The sequence below is a fragment of the Esox lucius genome, chromosome 6 (assembly GCF_011004845.1).
Source record: "Esox lucius isolate fEsoLuc1 chromosome 6, fEsoLuc1.pri, whole genome shotgun sequence".
Lineage (NCBI taxonomy): Eukaryota > Metazoa > Chordata > Actinopteri > Esociformes > Esocidae > Esox > Esox lucius.
The window spans coordinates 2,673,635-2,694,118 of record NC_047574.1 but is presented as its reverse complement, the minus strand read 5'-3'; the positions used below and the strand labels follow the sequence as shown (position 1 = coordinate 2,694,118).

General features: G+C 44.4%; 1 protein-coding gene across 26 annotated transcripts in view; it reads left to right on the top strand.

Annotated features, from left to right (window-relative positions):
* The window catches only part of LOC105010141 (calcium-activated potassium channel subunit alpha-1), a 110,890-nt gene extending 92,470 nt beyond the window's left edge, over positions 1–18,420 (top strand). For 8 of the 26 annotated variants that reach the window (XM_020047160.3, XM_020047174.3, XM_020047172.3 and 5 more), the window contains 12 exons: positions 2,925–3,018; positions 7,576–7,699; positions 8,188–8,412; positions 9,239–9,431; positions 10,561–10,677; positions 11,654–11,749; positions 13,650–13,780; positions 14,824–15,018; positions 15,267–15,394; positions 15,651–15,866; positions 16,247–16,302; positions 17,989–18,420. In XM_020047160.3, coding sequence (XP_019902719.1) covers positions 2,925–3,018; positions 7,576–7,699; positions 8,188–8,412; positions 9,239–9,431; positions 10,561–10,677; positions 11,654–11,749; positions 13,650–13,780; positions 14,824–15,018; positions 15,267–15,394; positions 15,651–15,866; positions 16,247–16,280 — 1,553 coding nt within the window. In that variant the 3' untranslated portion in view covers positions 16,281–16,302; positions 17,989–18,420. Of the gene's footprint in view, positions 1–2,924; positions 3,019–7,575; positions 7,700–8,187; positions 8,413–9,238; positions 9,432–10,560; positions 10,690–11,653; positions 11,750–13,649; positions 13,781–14,823; positions 15,019–15,266; positions 15,395–15,650; positions 15,867–16,246; positions 16,303–17,988 lie in introns of all 26 variants that reach the window. The other 18 variants (XM_010869521.5, XM_020047170.3, XM_010869541.5 and 15 more) reach the window with 8 other exon arrangements.
* Positions 18,421–20,484: the final 2,064 nt, after the last annotated feature.

Sequence of the window (20,484 nt, the reverse complement as noted above, 5' to 3'; positions counted from 1 at the left end):
TAGAAGACCAAGCGCGCGTAAGGCTTCCCCTGAGCTAAGCTGGATGGTGTGGCTAGGCTAACAAGGCACTACATCACAACGCATGTGTTTCAGGATAGGCTGTAGTGGAAGCGCTGTCCTTCCATGTGGCCAACGCTGCTGCTAGCTTGTCCCAGGCTAAACGTCCCTGGCTAACATTGCAACGTGTACGTTGGTAACCGAAGCAAGGCGTGCTTTACATGGTCGCATGTCTAATATTCCTTACTAATGTGTGCAGCTGTCAGCTGTGAGCAATTAACTGTTAGACATGCAGAGGAAAATGTAACCAAAACGAGCAGCAAGCCATCTTCTACAGAGTTTTGGGTGCGGCTCTTATAGGTTTTTTTCACTTGTGATGTTATATATTGACTCGCTAGGTAGGTAGACCAGAAGACCAGAGGACCATATAATTGTCATTTGGGCATTACATAGCGGTTAGTCAGGTTGAACAACAGGTTGAACAGCATTGTCTTTTCACTGTCTGAACCCTAATTCATAAGCAACTGATTCTCTTGATTTTGTACCTTTGTGTCCTAAATCACACCCTACTCCTTAAATAGTGCACTACGTTTAACCAGGGCCGATTGTTGTTTGCAAGGGAATAGGGGGCATTTTAGGATGGTTTGTGCATCTTCCTCGTTATAACTCAGCATGGCGGCAAACATGGCCGGTTGTGGTTCTGATAAGTGAATAAACACTAATATCCATACAGGCTTTTAGTAACAGGATTAGTTAAAAGCTGTCAACTTGCTCCTTTTATTTATTTTAATTTACTCTCCGCTGGCACAGAGAAGCTGTTTATTCGGTGAGCATATCAGCTATTCTGAAAAATGTGCCTGATTAATTTCCACTTCAGGGTGAAAACATGTAATTCATTTTTTCCCCACGACGGGATGAGCCTGGGTCGGTGGATGTGGTTTTATGTAGTGGTTAAGACAATGTCCAAGGGGCGGCTGAGCTGTGAATAAATCACAGTGGCACTCGGACCAACCTAATTACCCGAGCCAAGGGCATCGCAGTCAGTGTCATCATGCCCCAAGACAAGAGGAAGACCAGCCACATGTGATGCATTCAGACGCGGGAACAAAAGGGACATATTTACGATGTCATCTTCATGATATTTATGGTTTATTATCTTAATGAGATTAACGTGGGGAATGATTTGCATAGCCAGCAGTGGAAGCATGTAGAGGGCTCTTCAATGTAATGAGTTAATAGTTGCTAATTGGACAGGCACATATGGACTTATAAATAGGATTTGGGCATGTACAGGGTTCTTACATATGTCACAGACGGCCACACACTCAAATGATGAAAGGCAACAGTAAACATGCCCCCCCCCCCACACACACACACACACAAATAAAGCAGTTCGCCCAATTAGTATAATTTAGTAAAAATGGCAACCGTGAGCCTCAGTAGCAGGACACGTTTACCCAAGTTAAGTGACAGTTGGGCCAGTGGTGCCTTCACTTTTGTCTTAGTTGGCGAGGGTAGTATGCGGACTTGTTTCCCAGTTTTGATGTAACTTTATGGAGGAGTGGATAAGAAGTGTCCTTATTGTTTTCGTTTTTTTTTTTACAGAATCAGAGACAATGGATGAAAGGGGATACCGGTATTGATCCCAAACAATGAAGGTTGGAGATGGGTTTTGAACCCAATCGGTGAAGGGTGGAGACGGGTATTGAACCCAGTCGATGAAGGGTGGAGACGGGTATTGAACCCAGTCGATGAAGGGTGGAGACGGGTATTGAACCCAGTCGATGAAGGGTGGAGACGGGTATTGAACCCAGTCGATGAAGGGTGGAGACGGGTATTGAACCCAGTCGATGAAGGGTGTGGATGGGTATTGAACCCAGTCGATGAAGGGTGGAGACGGGTATTGAACCCAGTCGATGAAGGGTGGAGACGGGTATTGAACCCAGTCGATGAAGGGTGGAGACGGGTATTGAACCCAGTCGATGAAGGGTGTGGATGGGTATTGGACCCAGTCGATGAAGGGTGGAGACGGGTATTGAACCCAGTCGATGAAGGGTGTGGATGGGTATTGAACCCAGTCGATGAAGGGTGTGGATGGGTATTGAACCCAGTCGATGAAGGGTGGAGACGGGTATTGAACCCAGTCGATGAAGGGTGGAGATGAGTGTTGCACCTCTGAGAGAATGTTCACGCCTTGCGTCTTTTGTGTCAATTGTAATGGAATTTAACATTAGAATCTTTCAGTATTAATGGTCAACCTGTGTAATCTTGTAAATGCCTGATGGGAAGATGCATCATTCACCTAATTGGTGGATCCTCAATTCCTTTTCCGATTTTACAAAAAAAATTCCATTGGTTGAATTGATTTGCATTTTATTTACATTTTAGCCATTTTGCCATTCTTATCCAGAGTGACTTTCTGTAGTGACTGGCTACAATTTCGATATTATGTTCTGAAGTCTGCAATAAATGCTGAACTTGCACTTACCAGTAAGTCAGTTTTACAGTAAGTTGGTTTTACAGTAAGTCAGTGGTACATGGAATTAGCAGCATGATGGTGTTGGCCCTGCTGCATGTTGCATCATAATGTTCCCTGAAATAGTTGTTCTGCACATGCATTTTGATTGAGTCGCATTTTGAGGATTTTATCCCTGTTGGTCAGAGTTGTCAGGTTGCACAATACCATACATTACATCAGTCCTGTCCATACCCGCCTGGAACTCCTCCTAAACCTTCTCTCTCTCCTCCACCAAATCTCTTTTTACACATTCTACCTGTCTTACCTCGCAATGGGATCTTCTCTTCTGAACTAAGTGTGCCGTCTTGTCTTGGTCCATTTGCTTACAGTAAATGCCAAACACCTAATTACTGTGTATGCCCTCACCCAGTAGGCGCTTTGCTTCTCACACTCCTCCCTGTGATTTCAGTTGAAGAGGAGCAGCACTCGACACTGTCACCTAAAAGAAAACAACGCAATGGAAACACACGGAACTCGCCCCACGGTTCACCCAAAATGATGAGGTAGGAACAACCGCTTCATTACCATTGTTTTTTTGTGTTTGCCTGTGTTGTCGCAGCAACCATGACAGTAGGTGTTGCATGGCACCCAACAGAAAACGAAGGAGAACCCCCCCCCCCCAACGCCAAAGCATGTCACTCCTGTCAGTTCATCGACCGTCAGTGTGACAAGAGCCTCAATATTTCTTTCACGAAGGGGGGGGGGGGGGGTTGGGAGAGACCACGAGAGTCTGTTTGAGGAACACTCTAGCTTTAAGGTTTCAACTGTCACCTCTCCCCGTTCTATCCCGATGTACCGTACCGGAGTCTTTAAACAGCTGTGACACTAATGACAGCACCAGCGAATCAGAGGCTCCTGTGGTTCTATCGCCCGGGGCAACTCCTCTATTGTAGCGATCCCTACGCGTTCTATTTCTGGCACTCCGGGCCAAGGCTGATACACAGTCACAATCCAAACTGAAAATCAAATACTACCTTGCTTTTATCTTGTCCCATGGAATTAAACAAGTGTTTATTGATTTTGACTGGTGATAGCGACCCTCTATTAAAGACACAGGGCCATTAGGGAGGAGGGAGAAGTTGTTATCATAAAAAGGGGAAAGGCAATGGATGAACCAGGTCAGAGGAAAGATGCAATGGCGCGTATGGAACTGGTCCAACCCTACATCCAAGATGTAAATGATAAAAATACACTGCTTAAACATTGCAATGGCCGATATGAATGAATCCCAGCCACAGGCTTTTCCAGGTCATAACCTTTTAGCTGTACGTACGCTAACATACTCCCGTTAGCCGGGCTAAAAACTGTGAAACATGCAGGTGGGTCTGGTATTTGGTTTATTTCATACTCGGGAGTTTCACGACCACATCACCTGCCAGGCTACTGAGTTTTTGTGGAAGGAGGGATTGTTTCAGGTAGCCTAAGGGATACTTTATTTCTACAAGCAGAGAGAAAAAGCATCTGGTTGTGTATACCATATCAAATGTGTTTTCTACAGGACCTGGGGGCCCCAAGGCCTCTGTAAATAAGTAATGATCAACAGATTGGCTGTGGGTTTTTTGAAAAGCATGCCTTTGTCAGTCTGCATGATGGTGGGGGGGTGGTTTCAAAGCCATCGTCTGCTTTCATTGCCTGCTGGAGCGGAGCAGAACAGAGTGAGTGTTTATTCACAGCCAGGAGCTACAGTCCTCTAACTAAAGGGAATGCTGGAAGAGCAAATTTGACACAAATAAAATACCCAGCTTCTGGCAGAGTTTCCTTTCAGTTAGGCTGTCAACTCTTACAGTACGCTTTGGAACGCATGGATTGCAAATTCTGCTGACGTTCTTTCTGTCTCTACGAGGAAAGTTATTCCATATTCACCGTTTGATAACCACCCTGTGATGGGTCCACAATATTCCGAATGAATATTACTAATTAGATTGTCTAAAAAAAAAAAAAGCAACACATTTGATCACGGGTGGATCCAAGGCCTGTGTGTTCACAACAATGTCAGGCTCAGCTATGCCCACATAGTGTAAATAATGAAACGCATAGCCTGCAGAATGTGTTGACGAAAGCAATCAGCAGTGGCTATATCAGGAGAAAAGGCCCGACTCCCAAATGACATCCTACTTTCTACTTAGTGCGGGTACATTTGGGTCCAGAATGGTTTACTAAGAAGGCCATATGGGTGCATATTTGGACGCAGCCATTGCGACATAGCTGTCGCCTAATGACTTGCACAGAGAGAATGTGACACATCACCAAAGTAACAAGCCACATCCCGCCCCTCCGCGGTGAAATTAACACCATTTCGGCAGACCTCTTGATGGGCCACGAGACACATCTAATTGCGGGGAGTCACAAATAATTTGCTCATGGCCGTCCGCACCGCGTCATGCCGGCTGTGGCCCGGGTGGGCGGTGGCTTTGGGCTTGTGACAGGCAGGCCGGGCACAAATGGCGCCGATTTCCCTTACGAAGCGCCCTACCGACGGCTATGAAGGTAGATAAAAGTGTGTGGTTTGGGACTCTGCAAGGGTGTATCTGAGAGATGGCTATCTTGGCAGACAGTCTCTGCCTCACTCAGCGGTCACAGCGGGAGGCGCTGATTGAAGTGACAGGCCTCCAGTGAGTGAGTGGTGAAACACGCGGCTTATGATGAAATATTTAGCCGTGGTGTAAAAGCTCTAAATGCTTTCACTCTTATTAGCACCTGTTCAGGTCTTTGTCTCAGCCTACCTGCATGTAATAAACAGGGCCGTTTGTACTCAGCTGGTCAGCTGAAGGTAAAATAAAACTGGTTGCAAATTGGCAATGTAAGTAACATTTATGATCAGGCCAGCTAAAATGTACATGAACAAAAGCAATAGGTTGTTAATAGGTTTTTTCTGCAGTTCGTTTTGAACGTTTAGCCTAACCGCAAACTCATCATTAGACCTTTGCTTAAGTTCATATAATGTAAATAACCAATTACCTATAAAAGTGGTTGTTTTAGAAGATCCACCACAGTGAGAACTACTCCCTGTTAAGTAAAGCACTATATATTATTGCTCCTGGAACCTCGGCTAAACCTATTTAAACACAGCATTTGTGTCTTTCACAGATCTGGGTCATTTAAAATATTCTTTTCCAAAGGGGTTCTGACAGACTGAAGGTTGAGGAGTAGAAAGCATGTCAAAGAAGACATTTGCCTGCGTTATTCAACTACTTTGCTGAGAGGGAAAACATTATGGTTCTAGCCTTGGGGTAAAACCCCCCAGGCAGACATTTTGAGTCACCGCCGTGGAGCCAGAGGGATTGTAGTTTCTACTGTCATGCATACTTAAAACCTAACTTAAGGTGGTATTCTTCTAATGTCCATACAGATCAAAGATGCACTCCTCTCAACTGATAAAAGGTATGAAGTATTTAAAGATCTGTGGAAATGAGGGATTCCAGTCTATGTTTCAGAGTATACCATCTTCAGGCGATTATATTTTGGAAAATCTCTGTTGTCACAGAAGACATTTGGAAAACGAGATTATTCCAATATTTACATACATAAATAAGGTAACAGGCGTGCTTGTATTTCTAAGCCTTATCGCTTGATGATATGTTGTTGTATCAAAATACAGATAATTATTCCATCTAAAATTAGCTTTAAGACCGGCCCCATGTGAAACTAGACCAGCCTGAATATTACAACTGTTCTCAAAAGGTTTCATAGCTGTGTTAAAGTCAACATGTGCCCAGTTAAAAAATCTGGTACCTGTGTTCAGAGACCACATATGTGGTCAGTGTGCAATGGGATAAAACTCAGATGCTCATAACCGCGATCAGTAGAAATTAGGTTGGTTGTTCCTGATGCGCGCGCACACACACACGCACACACACAAACACACAAAACCATGTGATGATAAAACATTAATGTTCTTCAGTTTGAAAAGCAAATATGATTGGGCAAATTGCTGAAATATTTAAAGTGCGGCCTGTTAAAGCTTTTACCAGGAGAAACGTAGCTTCAGAAGCTGTGTGCTGTAAGGAAGTTGTAATTGGTTCTCAGAGCTCGTGCCAGTCAGGGGTTTTGCCCAAATGGCGCCCCGTTCACTATTTAGTTCACTGCCTTTGACAAAGGGCATTGGTCTGAAGCGGCGTCCTACATGGCAAATAGGGCGACATTTGGGAGGCGTTACAAGGCGGCGTGTCGCTGCCATCTCTGTCCTTCTTCCGCCTCGCCACTGTGGTAGACGTCAGTCAACCTGATGACTCCGCAGTTTGTTGGCGTCTCTGCTGATGGTTTCTGACAGGAAAAAGCAGAAAGAGAACAGGGGGGGCGGGGGGCGAGGGGGGGGGACGCCCCGGAAAATAAATACGGAAAAGCTCTCGAAGCTCAGTGAAAGTGATTTGTTTGCAGATCCCCCTAAAATGTTTTTTGATGAGTGTGTTTTCAGGATGGGAATTTTATGGGCAGTTCTGTTGTTATGCGAAAACCCACGGGGTGCCAAGAGCCGTGTTGAGAGCACAGACACTTAACACCATTGGAAGAGGGTGTGAGATCACATCATCCGTCCCAAAGGCACACTTTCCCCATAGTTTACCCCTTTGGCTTATGAGGCCTTGTTCAAAAGCTGCTCACTACATGGGGAAAAGGGTGCTGGTTAGGACGCAAGGATTGAGTCCCGGTCGACTAACCCGAAAAAGGTTTGTCTGAGATGTAGACAAAACATCTCGTAGTATCCAGACGATCTTTATCTCTTTAGCGTGTATGCAAAATGTGCTGTTTGTCTGCTCGGTGGAAATACAAACCAGACGGATGTCTCGCTGACCGACAATCCATTTGGAACTTATACGACCACACATAAATAACGCTCCCCAATGTATTGCCTAGTAGTCCTCTCACCTTGCTGTTCAAATATTGAAGCGCGACCGCCGCCACTGTGCCACCTCATTACACTTTCCAATGACACAACAAGCCTCGCCGATTCTCATGCAAGGTCCGCCTCTCGTCCCTCCTCATCCGTCCTGTCTCCTGTCTCACCCCTCCTCTTCTGTCCCTGCTTCCCTCCCACTGCCTCCTTCTTGCCTTTGTGTGATTAGGCATGACCCGCTCCTCATGCCGGGGAACGAGCAAATCGAGAACATGGACGTGAACGTGAAGAAGTACGACTCCACGGGGATGTTCCATTGGTGCCAGTCCAAAGACATTGAGAGAGTCATCCTGGTAGGCTCCTCGCACTCCGCCCCGCGCCCTCATCCCAAAGGCGTCATTTTGTCGGTGCCTTCATCCAAAACGGGGCCTGTTTCCTCTGCTTTTTGACCAGAGCTCCACTTGGGTTGGACTGTGGGCTCGGACCAAAAGCAGGGTTCTTTAAATAGGGAATAGGGTGCCATTTGGTATATACACGGCGCCTGGTTTCACTTCCCTGTGACAAATGTGCTGTGTCACAAAGTACCACCAGACATGGACAGCTAATGAGCTGGTTCACGTGCCTCTTCTCATGGCTGTTCTGTGCTTCTTGGAAAATATACCAACATGCCATAATGCAATTAGCAAATGACACTTGACAGCAACTATTTCTCTTATATTTTGTGTAAAAACTGAATCCGTGTAGATCCTGTAATCTCAACACTGTTCGGAAAATGCGTAGTACCACTGTTGAAATGCTAAGTCTGGATAAGATGATTGAGTGGTATGTACATCCTGTGCAGACACGGAGCGAAGCAGCCATGACGGTTCTGAGCGGCCATGTTGTGGTCTGCATATTTGGAGACGCCAAGTCGGCCTTGGTGGGCCTCAGGAACCTTGTGATGCCTCTCAGGGCAAGCAACTTCCACTACCACGAACTGAAACCCATCGTGTTCGTTGGTTCTCTTGAGTACCTGAAGAGAGAATGGGAGACCCTTCACAACTTCCCCAAAGTTTCCATCTTACCGGTGAGTATTTTATGACATTTTCAAAATGGACGCCACATGTTAGCGGTCATCCAACTTGTTTATATGTAATCCTCTGCCATTACGTAGCACACCATTAAAAGGGCTGTCCAGTCACATGATCAACCCACTGAAATTGTACAGAATCGGTTCACACACTTATTTTGCCTTCTAAACCAAATCAATCTGTTTGCAATTTGTGAATTTTCACAGCTGCAAGGAGATTTCAGATGAATTATAGTATAACCACATTGTCTCTTTAAAATGACAAGTACATTTTTGGTTAACTTGTTCCCAGAAACTGTTGTGGACAGTTCAATACTAGTATTTGTGATCAAAGCCTTACTTTTGATCACAAATACTAAAAACAAAAGTAGAAGAAAAAGAACACTTGGAAAATCTGAAAATCATTCTCCTAAGGGGTCAGTCAGCAGTCAAGATTAGATTCAGGCTGGGTGTTTTGTAAAAGCACATTGTGACAACTGCTGATGTAAAAAGGGCTTTATGAAATACATTTGATTGATTGATTTGATCTAGGGAAGGATGAGCTGGCCATTAGAAGATGTACTGGAATTTATATTTTTCATTACCATCTGTTGTTGGGTTACACAGAAACACTGCTTTCTACCACTCTGGGTGAACTGGTTAACTGCTCCACTCGTGTTTTCAGTATCAGTAATAGATCAAGTTTCATAAAAATCTAGAAACACTGGACATTTGCTTTATGTTACTAAAACACATTTTAAGAGTTATCCCTCTCCTGTAACAGGGAACATAAATGATAAATGATTACGCAATAGCAATGCGGTTGGTTTATCTCTTGTCACAGGGTACCCCATTAAGCCGAGCCGACCTCAGGGCTGTCAACATCAACCTCTGCGACATGTGCGTCATCCTGTCGGCCAATCAGAACAATATCGATGACGCGTCACTGCAGGACAAGGAGTGCATCCTGGCGTCGCTCAACATCAAGTCCATGCAGTTTGACGACAGCATCGGGGTCTTGCAGGCTACTTCTCAAGGTAGGGAAGGAGTTGGCCTATCACAGTTCAGTGCTCTGCCCAGAGGGGGGACACCCTGGCAGAAATAATTTCCCTCACAGGGCTGCGTGTGTACATGTGTGTATGTGTGTGTGTACGTGTGTGTGTGTATGTGTGTGACCTACTGTCACAGTATTTGACAGAAATTCGTGATTTGTCTTCCTCGGGGTAACTTGGCCAGCTAGCTACTAGTTGGTTTCTCTATAATCTCTTATTGCTAATAATATTATTATCATTATTAACACTAGTCATTAGTGTTGTCGTCATTATTACCACTATGAAGTCAGAAAAACAACAACGGCAAAAACATTAATAGTAGTTGAAATCTTGAACAATGGAGAGGAAGAAGGTTCTGATGGGACTTCAATGATGGCCTTAGATTTTCTGGCCCTGAATGCTGTAGTTTAAGGGACCTCTTGACCTCAAAATACATTTCCTGGTACTTTGGTTCATGTCTGCAATACTTGCATGACCTACCGTAGTGGGTTTGGCTTAGTCAGCAGCAAGTGATGAATGTCAAAACCCAGTGCATGCATTATGTATGGAACATCACTGAATTAATGGGTTTACTTGTCAGTTTTGAGGAGAGCAAGAGATGTCAATCTGAATTCAGGCCCATGTCACTTGCTTTGGGATTTCGTGGCTATGTTATGAACGTGTGACGCAATGTCAAGGGGTTATTAGACTACACATGGGCCGTGATACCGGGAACAAAATGTGTGTCATGTAACATTTATTGTGCTTTATTTACGGACGGGTTGACCTCTCAAGACTCTTGCTGAATTGAACTCAACATGGTGTTATAACGGCTTCCTACAAATGATTTGAGTGGGAAAAATACTGTATGTTACAACATACTTATAAATCATCTTATTGGTTTAATTTTTCTTTCAACTGTTACTTTCTTTAGAGCGCCTAGATGTGTTTTAGGATTAGTTTTTTTTTGTGTTATTGCAGCCCCCCCCCCCCCCCCCGGGTGCATTTGCTCTCTTTATTTAAACCATTACATCCATTCGAGATGATGATACACTTTCCTTTTATTTCCGGGAATAAAAGGCTACATAAGGCGTTACACCCTCTGTCCTTAACACCTGTGTGTGTTTCCCGGTAGGTTTCACGCCACCAGGTATGGACAGGTCCTCTCCGGAAAACAGTCCTGCTCACGGGGGCCTGGCCCGACAGGCATCAATCACAACAGGAGCCAACATCCCCATCATCACGGAGCTAGGTATGTCAGCCGGTATGCACAGCTTTATTGAGGATATTGTTTTCTAATCTTAGCCCTTGTGATATTTTGGAAGATTTCCTTGAGGTGGATGATGACTACCACTCTAAACAGACCATAAATCCTCATTCACTCTGTGCTTTCTAACATTTTGAAAATGTTTGTTTTCATTTTATTCATGACTAATAAATTAATCAAAGAATATCCTAAAACTAAACAGCATTTGCTTTATACGACATTTCAAAATGTTGGTTGTTTTTCTACTCAGGGCTTCAAACAAACTCATGGATAAAAAAAAATGTTGTCTCTGCTTGCAGTTTGTTGAAAAGTCTTCTGGTACAAATTCAATTCTTATTCATCCACACACACATAATACTGCAGGCACTTAAGGTGCGGTGGATTTATATGTGCCAGCCTCCTCAACAATACATAACCCTAAGCAATACATGAATAACAAGAGTGAGTAAAAGTCCTCAGCTGAGTTCACCAGTTTTGGGAAGTTTCTAATTAAGATCTAAATGACCAGGTGAAGTTCCGAACAAACCAGTGACCTTAACTTATTCACATTCACGCTTCCTTTTTATCAATAAATTCATGTTACTGATAATCGAGAAACTAAATGTTTACTAACTCTTTCTATTCCTCTTGTCCCAAAGAGATATATAGAGATGGTAACATTTTATCAGTCTCATTGTCGCTGCCCATACGCTCAAAGGTGCCGTAATAAGACCTGGAAAGTTAGTCATTAGGGAGCAGTTCTGAAGGTCGTGTCATGGCCATATTGCCTTCCTCAGAACATCCCCTGTTTGCTTGGACACAGTATCCATGAGTTTGTAGCTAAGCCACCCTCGAGTGCCTAGTTAGAGTAATCAAATGTAGAAAAACGACAAGGTGTGTGCCTCAGACCTTCACAGTGTCTATTGAACCTCCAGAAACATGCTTCACCCCTTAACAGTTTCTCCTCAACACTTGTCTGTAGCGCCATTAGCAAAGGCAGCAGGCAAAGTCCTGCCTGTGGTTTCACTGAGTCAGGATAAGAGCAGTGGCATCAACATTCAGATAATAACTGAACTGGGTAAGGAGCTGCGGTTTCTGTACACTCCCCGCCGAGCCCTCCACCATCACGCTTACTCTTCATGTCTCTGGCTGCCTGTTCCGAGGGGACGTGTCCCAAATCTCGTCCTGTTCCCCGAACGGCGCCGGCAAAAGTAGCGCACTGCCGAAGGGAACATGGTGACATTTGGGACGTGCCGCTGGCCCGGTTCATTCCTGTGGGATAACTGAGCTATGGGATCACACTGTGTTGCCATTGGGTCTGTTGTTGGAACTGTCTGTCTTCCTTAGGGCCCTTTAAAGTTGTGTTCCCCACTCTCTCGCTCTTCATCCCCCATTTCTTTCTGGTTTCTGAGAATCACAAAGCCCTTTGAGCACAAAGTCCTTGAGCTTGATTCCGTAGCAGTGTCTTTGTTTTCCGTACATCATATTATCTGGCCAATGGCTTCCTACTGTTCTTCCTGTCATGACCGACTGGTGTTTATTTTCAAGCCTGCCTGGAAGTCTCTGATAGAAGAAACACGTCTGAAACAAAACTCAGCATCAGTACTTTCCTTTAAAACAAGTTATCTATGTTTCTGAAATATTGAAATAGCATCAGTACACAGATAAATCATAGTCAGTACACTATATGTACAAGACATATGTACACTGTGTATTTAATCTCATGAAGATTTCTCGCTTTGAATTGTTAAAGCTTGAGTCTTTAAATATGCATGAGGCAATAAGTGCATGAGTCACTTGGATATGGCCTGTTCAATAGCTTACCAGAAAGCTAACCAAAGACTGGAAAATTTGACAGCCTCTGTCCTGACCTGTGAACATTTCAGATCTTTCCCAAGTGCCGCAATGATTTGAACGCCTGAACTGTCCTTATCCACACCCAGGCTGTATCCACACTAGTCCTAATCCACATCCAGGCTGTATCCACACTAGTCCTAATCCACATCCAGGCTGTATCCACACTAGTCCTAATCCACACCCAGGCTGTATCCACACTAGTCCTAATCCACACCCAGGCTGTATCCACACTAGTCCTAATCCACACCCAGGCTGTATCCACACTAGTCCTAATCCACACCCAGGCTGTATCCACACTAGTCCTAATCCACACCCAGGCTGTATCCACACTAGTCCTAATCCACACCCAGGCTGTATCCACACTAGTCCTAATCCACACCCAGGCTGTATCCACACTAGTCCTTATCCACACCCAGGCTGTATCCACACTAGTCCTTATCCACACCCAGGCTGTATCCACACTAGTCCTTATCCACACCCAGGCTGTATCCACACTAGTCCTTATCCACACCCAGGCTGTATCCACACTAGTCCTAATCCACACCCAGGCTGTATCCACACTAGTCCTAATCCACACCCAGGCTGTATCCACACTAGTCCTAATCCACACCCAGGCTGTATCCACACTAGTCCTTATCCACACCCAGGCTGTATCCACACTAGTCCTAATCCACACCCAGGCTGTATCCACACTAGTCCTAATCCACACCCAGGCTGTATCCACACTAGTCCTAATCCACACCCAGGCTGTATCCACACTAGTCCTAATCCACACCCAGGCTGTATCCACACTAGTCCTTATCCACACCCAGGCTGTATCCACACTAGTCCTAATCCACACTAGTCTGGCCATGCGTACAATGTGGTCCGTTTCGTGACTTGACCTCTGCTGCCTCACGATCACCGATTTGAACGATGTCTCGAATTCGGTCTCCCGTTCATCCCGTCTCTGTGTGTGAATGTGCAACGTGTGCATGATTACTGTTTTTCGCTTCCTGTCGTGGAGCTTTGGATCAAGCGGGGTTGTGTATTCACCTGTCAGAGTCTCACAGTGTCAACAGTGTCAACAGTGTGACGGCGCAGTAGAACCACTCATCAACCGTGTGCTTTTCCGCCACCAGTGAACGACTCCAATGTGCAGTTCCTCGACCAGGACGATGACGACGACCCGGACACAGAGTTGTACCTCACGCAGCCCTTCGCCTGTGGCACTGCCTTTGCTGTCAGTGTGCTGGACTCGCTAATGAGCGCGGTAAGAAAACACAAACCCGGACGTGCGCGTCTTGGGCCTCACATGGTTCAGAGGTGTGCCTAAGCCCCAGGTTTGAAACCCGGGTGGTAACACAAAGTGGGCGTGGTTTAGAGGTCTCAGTGGAAATATTCAATAAAGGAAAATTCTATAAGCCGTACACAATAGATCTATCGGTTAAGAATGTGTGTCTGTATATGTTACTAAGGAACTTCATTAAACTGTTTAAACCAAAAACATCTCCTGGGTGGACAGTCATGAAGGCCAGGCACTTTAACTGGAATGATGGCTTCATTTGTCAACCTTTCACTTTGATTGAGGCTAAAACAGAAGTTGCCTTCAAGTGCCATTCACTGTAGGCCAATCTAATGCAACCTAATAGACAGGTCTCATCCATCATCCTCCTCCGTAGCCCTGTCAGCAAACCAGACAGGGAGATGTCACATGGAGAAGAAGGGAGGACATACAGACAGAAAGACAGACAGGCAAGGAAGACAGACAGACAGGGTGGCTCACAGACTGACAGGGTGGCTGATGGATAGACAGACAGGGAGGCTGACAGACAGGCAGCCAGATCCATCAGCTGGGTTTACAGCATCCTCCACACTGCTCAACCTAAATGTGTTTTTTTAACCTGTTTTTTTTAACCCTTTAACCTTTTAACCATTTGACCTTTAACCCTAACCCTTAGTTCACTTAAGGCCCAGCTATTTTTGTCACCCTCATGTTTTATTATCGACTTTTAGTCTGCTCAAATGAAAATCTTAGTAGCCTACTAATCGGTTTACAGTCACAAGGATCATTTTGACTTGTCTAATTTTAGTCTAGTAAAATAGATAGAAGCTGCATTTTTATTGGATCAGTTTAGGTATTTATAGTCTCTTAAATTGCCACTGAAAAATAGGTGATTGAATATTATTTTCGTCGCTATTTTTGTGAACAAAATGAACACTTGAATTTGCTTTGCTCTGGGTTTTGTTCTTCTTCCAAATGTCCTTCCGGCTGTGTCTCCGACATCCCCGTCGTCCTCCTCTTCATCCTCTCAGACGTACTTCAACGACAATATCCTCACTCTGATCCGGACCCTGGTGACCGGGGGGGCCACTCCGGAGCTGGAGGGTCTGTTGGCGGAGGAGAACGCATTACGGGGAGGCTACAGCACCCCGCAGACCCTGGCTAACCGGGACAGGTGTCGCGTCGCTCAGCTTGCCTTGTACGACGGGCCCTTCGCCGACCTGGGGGTGAGTGACTGGTTGCATTCTGTCGCTCGGGCTCGCAGTGCAGAGAAGTCCTTCTGGGGTTCGCGCATTGAGGCCAATCGGAGAGAGAATGAGGCGGTTTTTGGCACCGACTGTTGTCACGTTCAACCACTCTCGTAATAATAGGCTAATCTGGTCGAAGAAATAACACAAGTGGCGTAAACCCAGGCACAAGGTGTGAGTTGGACATCAGAAGTCCACATCTAATGTTTTGCTCCTCTGCTTTACAGGACGGTGGTTGCTATGGTGACCTATTTTGTAAAGCGTTAAAAACATACAACATGCTGTGCTTCGGAATTTATCGCCTGAGAGACGCACACCTAAACACACAAAGTCACACTAGTCTGTGTACCAAACGGTGAGTACGCTGCCGAGTGACCGTTGACACATTCTTGAGACGCTTCACGGTACACGTTTCATTTTGACGGTACACGTTTCATTTTGACGGTACACGTTTCATTTTGACGTGACTGTGAATGTGGCCACTGACCATATTATGAATCAGAATCTCCTTTTAATCTGAGTGGATTTACACGCCCCAGTGCAGGGTGGTACATGGGTGTGGCAGACACGCATCAACGCCTCTGTTTCCCAACGCCCCCTCTTCTTTCCAGCTACGTGATAACCAACCCACCCTACGGCTTTGAGCTGGTGACGTCGGATCTGATCTTCTGTCTGATGCAGTTTGACCACAACGCGGGCCAGTCCCGCGCCAGCCTCTCCCACAGCTCCCACTCCTCCCACACCTCCAGCAGGAAAAGCGTCCATTCCATCCCTGCCACCAACCGCACCAACCGAGCCAAGAGCAGAGACCTGCGGGACAAACAGAAGTACGTGCCCCTCCAAACAAGGTTTCCTCCCACACGGGCATGAGTCAATAGTAGTGTACCATCTAGGCAATAGGATGCCATTTGGGAATCAAACTATGTGCCTGTCCCAAGTCTTTCTCCCTTCGTCAAGAAGGGCCTGTGAACTGTCTTAACGTTTGTGAACTTTCTTGCATTTCTTACGATTTTCATTTCCTATCTGGTTTCTTGTTACGTATAGGCATTACTCAACTCTCATTAAAATAGACAGCTAATAAAATCATTGAGGAAAAGGGACTGTATTGCTTCCTATTTATGCCGGAACGGCTTGTAGCTACGAAGTACTGAGCGATCCATCCTGTTTGTTTTCTTCGAGTGCTGACATTTGAGTGTGGGTTTTACAGGACGTGTTTAACAGTTACTGAGGTCGCTGAGTGAACACCTGTGGTCAGTACTGTGGGTGAGACTTCCAACATACTTCCAGGCTTGTTTTGTTTTTACTGATTTCAATTTTTCTTTATATATATAACGTATATATTCTATAGGTGAATGCCGATCTGAGATGTACTGTACATGGTATGGAAGTTGCATGCTTGTCATTCACAGCAGTATTTCCAACACTTGCACAGATCGGCATGTTAAACCATTGGAATGCTTTAGTAACCAGCATGGAGTTTCTCTGAATTTGCATGTACATTGAAATTCTCTAACATCAGTTAATCAAGTAGCAGCACATCAGCTTTGCCATGTACCCTTTGGAGTGTTGACTACATGGGCAAGTAGTTGACGGGTCAGTATTGAACCTGTAATAAACCTCTGCCAGCAGTCAAAGTCATTGCCTTTCGGTCAGTTGCGCCAATACATCAGAGTTTGTATCCTGGTCGCAGCATACTGACTGTGCCCTGCAGTGTAACAGGCACTGCACATGAATGTTATCCAGCCTGGTTGGCGTGTTGGTCTGCCGGTCAGGCTGATCGGTGCTCAAATCACCTGCCAGATTCATCCACGGCACATTTAGGAAACTGGGTAGACACAGTGGTAAAATGCATTATGTGCATGAAATGGATGGCGCTCTGTACCCCTTCCTAAAATGCAACAAGGATGCGTGATAAGGTACAAGGCGTATCTAATGTGTCAGCCGTTAACTTGTTGACATGCGTTTTTGTTGTGGCTTTAATGAAGGCAGAGAAGGTTCTGGTGTGGCCAAAACAACCGCTGCTTTGTACGACCTGCAGGTACATGACCTCACCGCCAGTCAGCCTGCGATACAGCAGAACAGAAACATTTATACAATGACACCAGGTGGTTGGCTGTCATAACCTATGTCATTGTGTTACATTATGTCATCCGTGTTTCTGCAACAGCCATCATATTGAAATTCTTAGGAAAGTATCAGTCTTTAAAATCACAGGGTAGGTTGTTTCCAGTCAAAGTCTCAAGCACCTTACAAAATATGAATCTTTTTGGGGGGGGGGCATGGGGGTTTCAGAGCATACATTTTGTTGATCAATAATGGGTACATTTGAACCATCCCTGTCGAACACAGCACTTTATACATTGTTTGTTTAGACTATTGTAATGTGACAGAACAGGTTTAAAATCTTAATTTAAAGTAAGCCAGTCTGCTACTGCTGGAAATGCATCTTTCAGCAACAGGACATGTCATTTATTATAGGGATTTAAAGTATTGTAGGGTTTGTAATGGGAATCAAGTGTGAAGTGTCAAAGTTCACAAACACATTCACAATATTGGATAGCACTTCAAACCTAAAGAATACTATCTAGAAAGTGTCCTGTACATTCTAATGGAACAGGGCGATTGAATTCTGGTCTTACACACACAGATATTTGCATTGCATGACTGCTGCCCAAGACAAAAACCATGGTGAACTCCTGAACAAAGGTCGCTCTATTCAGTGGAGACAAATGTCGTAATAAGACATTAGGTCCCATATCATGTGAAACTGTTGCATAGTAGTATTTGCAACCAAATGGCAACCTTTTCCCAATATGAGCTGATCACTTTCGACCTGGCTCCTATTGGCCTGGTCTAAAGTGTAGCACTGTCTAGGAAATACGGTGCCATTTGAGATGGAACCAGTCTGATCCGAACACCATTAACTGTTTGATTTCCATCGTTTCCCAGAAAAGACGTGGTTTACAGATGAGCCTGAGAATGAAGCCGACCCAAGAAACATTCACAAAAACCCTGCAACTACCAGATCCTGCAGCCACACAGCTGACCACCAGGGAACCAGAAACCAGCCTCTCCACTGGAGAGGTGGAGGACGAACGCTGAAAATGCAGTACCCCGTGTTGACACCTAGAACCCACCTGGAATGCATCTCAAGAACCCCGGACCCTAAAACCCAGGAAGCATCTGTAACCCATCTTGGGAAGACATGGTACTAACCAGAACCTGTGGGACTGAAACATTCTTTGTCAGTCAACAGTCACTGATCAAAACACAGAAGAATACAGTAGAACATTTTTGAAAAAGGACAGTATCTAAAAAATTTATAAAATGTCAATGCATATCATATCAAAATGCATTTGGTCACATTTTATAGATATGAAAATGTATCCATAAAATATTTCTTTAACATATAAATATATATATATATATATATCTGTACATACCGTACATACATTATATACAGTATATGATGGAATGCAATTCACATATACTCTATATATAGTGTATATACAGACAGACAATCACATGTTAATTAAATGTACAGTCATTCACTAACATTAGCGGTCAGACAGATCGCCCAGCCAGATCCTCAGTGACCAGACTCTGTCAGTTCAGCTTTCTGGGGAATGACAGTCACTTTGGTCAGAAGCAACATACTGCAAGATAATACACATAGAAACATTAGAAGAGACTGTTCTCGATCTGGAAGGATGATTTGCCATTCAGAAAATATAAGTGTTTACTTTCATTCGTACCAGGGTATTTCAAGACCAACATGTATCCTGGTTTGCAGAGCTCTACCGTCCATGTGTTTTTGGTGAACCTGGCTCGATCCTCTGGATGCTTGTATATGACCTGAGTGTGTTTATTTGGTGAATGCAGTACCACCAGAATTACACAGTTGTTGATACCAATTTACCATATTATCACTAAGTGGTAATTTAATTAGATTAAATGGCTTCTTTTTGGCACAGGCCTGATCCAAACTGGCCTGAAAAACAGTATAATTCCTGAATTTTTAGCTTTGACATTCATGTCCAACAACCGAGAAATGTTCACCGTGCTGCACTATATGGTCATGATGACACTGGAAATAATAATCAAAAAACCTGATATGATTCACAAAATAAAACATGTACAACATCAGTGTATATACCGACACATTTGGTACATTCACCCTGTAATAGTGACGTCATGTTACCGGCCAAATATGATGGAGCTGTTTTAACGGAGACCATAGAACCCTGCGAATACCTTAATAACCTTAAGACAAGTACCTGAAACCAAAGGCTGGGTTATGATTTAAAGTGATGATGTCAAGGTCAACGAATGAGGAAGCCACACATCGCATTTAGTGGGCATGTCGTCGTACCTGGAGCTTCGTTTCCATCGCTCGAGGGCACCAATGAGTTGCCTCTTTCCGTTAGTGGAGGAGCGCGCGCTAATGCACAGTTCTGTGTCCGGGTCCTCCTTTGGCCGTAGGCACGGCCCGGCACTGGGTGTTCCCTGTCATCAGGCCCCAGTGCCATAGTCAGACTGGAGCAGTAGAACTGTACATAGATAAAGTCCAAAACAGCTCCATCGTAGATGGAGTGTTTGTCTAGCTGCATTCATTGGTGTTAAACAACTGCAACCTGAAGACCCTCACCAGACTAAACGTGAAGGATGGACGTGTTAATCAGTTAGGGATAACAACTACAATCCTATGTGCATGTTGATACACACTTTTATTTTGTAAGGTGCATTGAGCTGCTTGCTTTAGCCCACAGGACAGTGAGAGAAATATGTAGGCCAGGACTATTCATTTCATATGACACAACGCAATTTATAAAGATAGATCAGTGAAAGCGAAATAGCAAAAGTATCTTAAAGTATATTTTGGTTCCTTAAAAACACCACATAAGTCACATGTTTTGTTTTTAATAAAGCATAATAATCCCCAAAATAGTGAGCCTATATGTAGAGTGCAATGCGGTACTGGACCTTAAGGAGACAATTAATTGGAAGCAGGAAAGAAAGAAAAAACAAAGACATAAAGAAAGACGATGTGGCACCTTTCCTGGAGTGGAGAACATCCAACCATTCGGTGCCTCTGTTACAGCATCTGGCCAGGCAGTGTTTAGGTCAAGGAGGACCACAGCAAAGACCCGCTATAGCGAAGAGTGGCGTAATAAGATGAGGATGGTTGTGAACCAGGTACAGGGCAAATATATACAGATGTTGCCAAATTAGTGTCTTATTTGACCAGTTCTTAGAGAAATGTTGAACTTCTTCAGTAGATCCTAAATACATTTTTAGATACATCTAAAAACGTTTTGCCAAATTACAGCTCAAATTTATTAAATGTTTTATGTTAGGCATATTACGCCATCGCATAGAAAAAAATATTACATTAATGATTATATTATATGTATAAGGTTTGGTTATTACCTGAAAATAATTAGC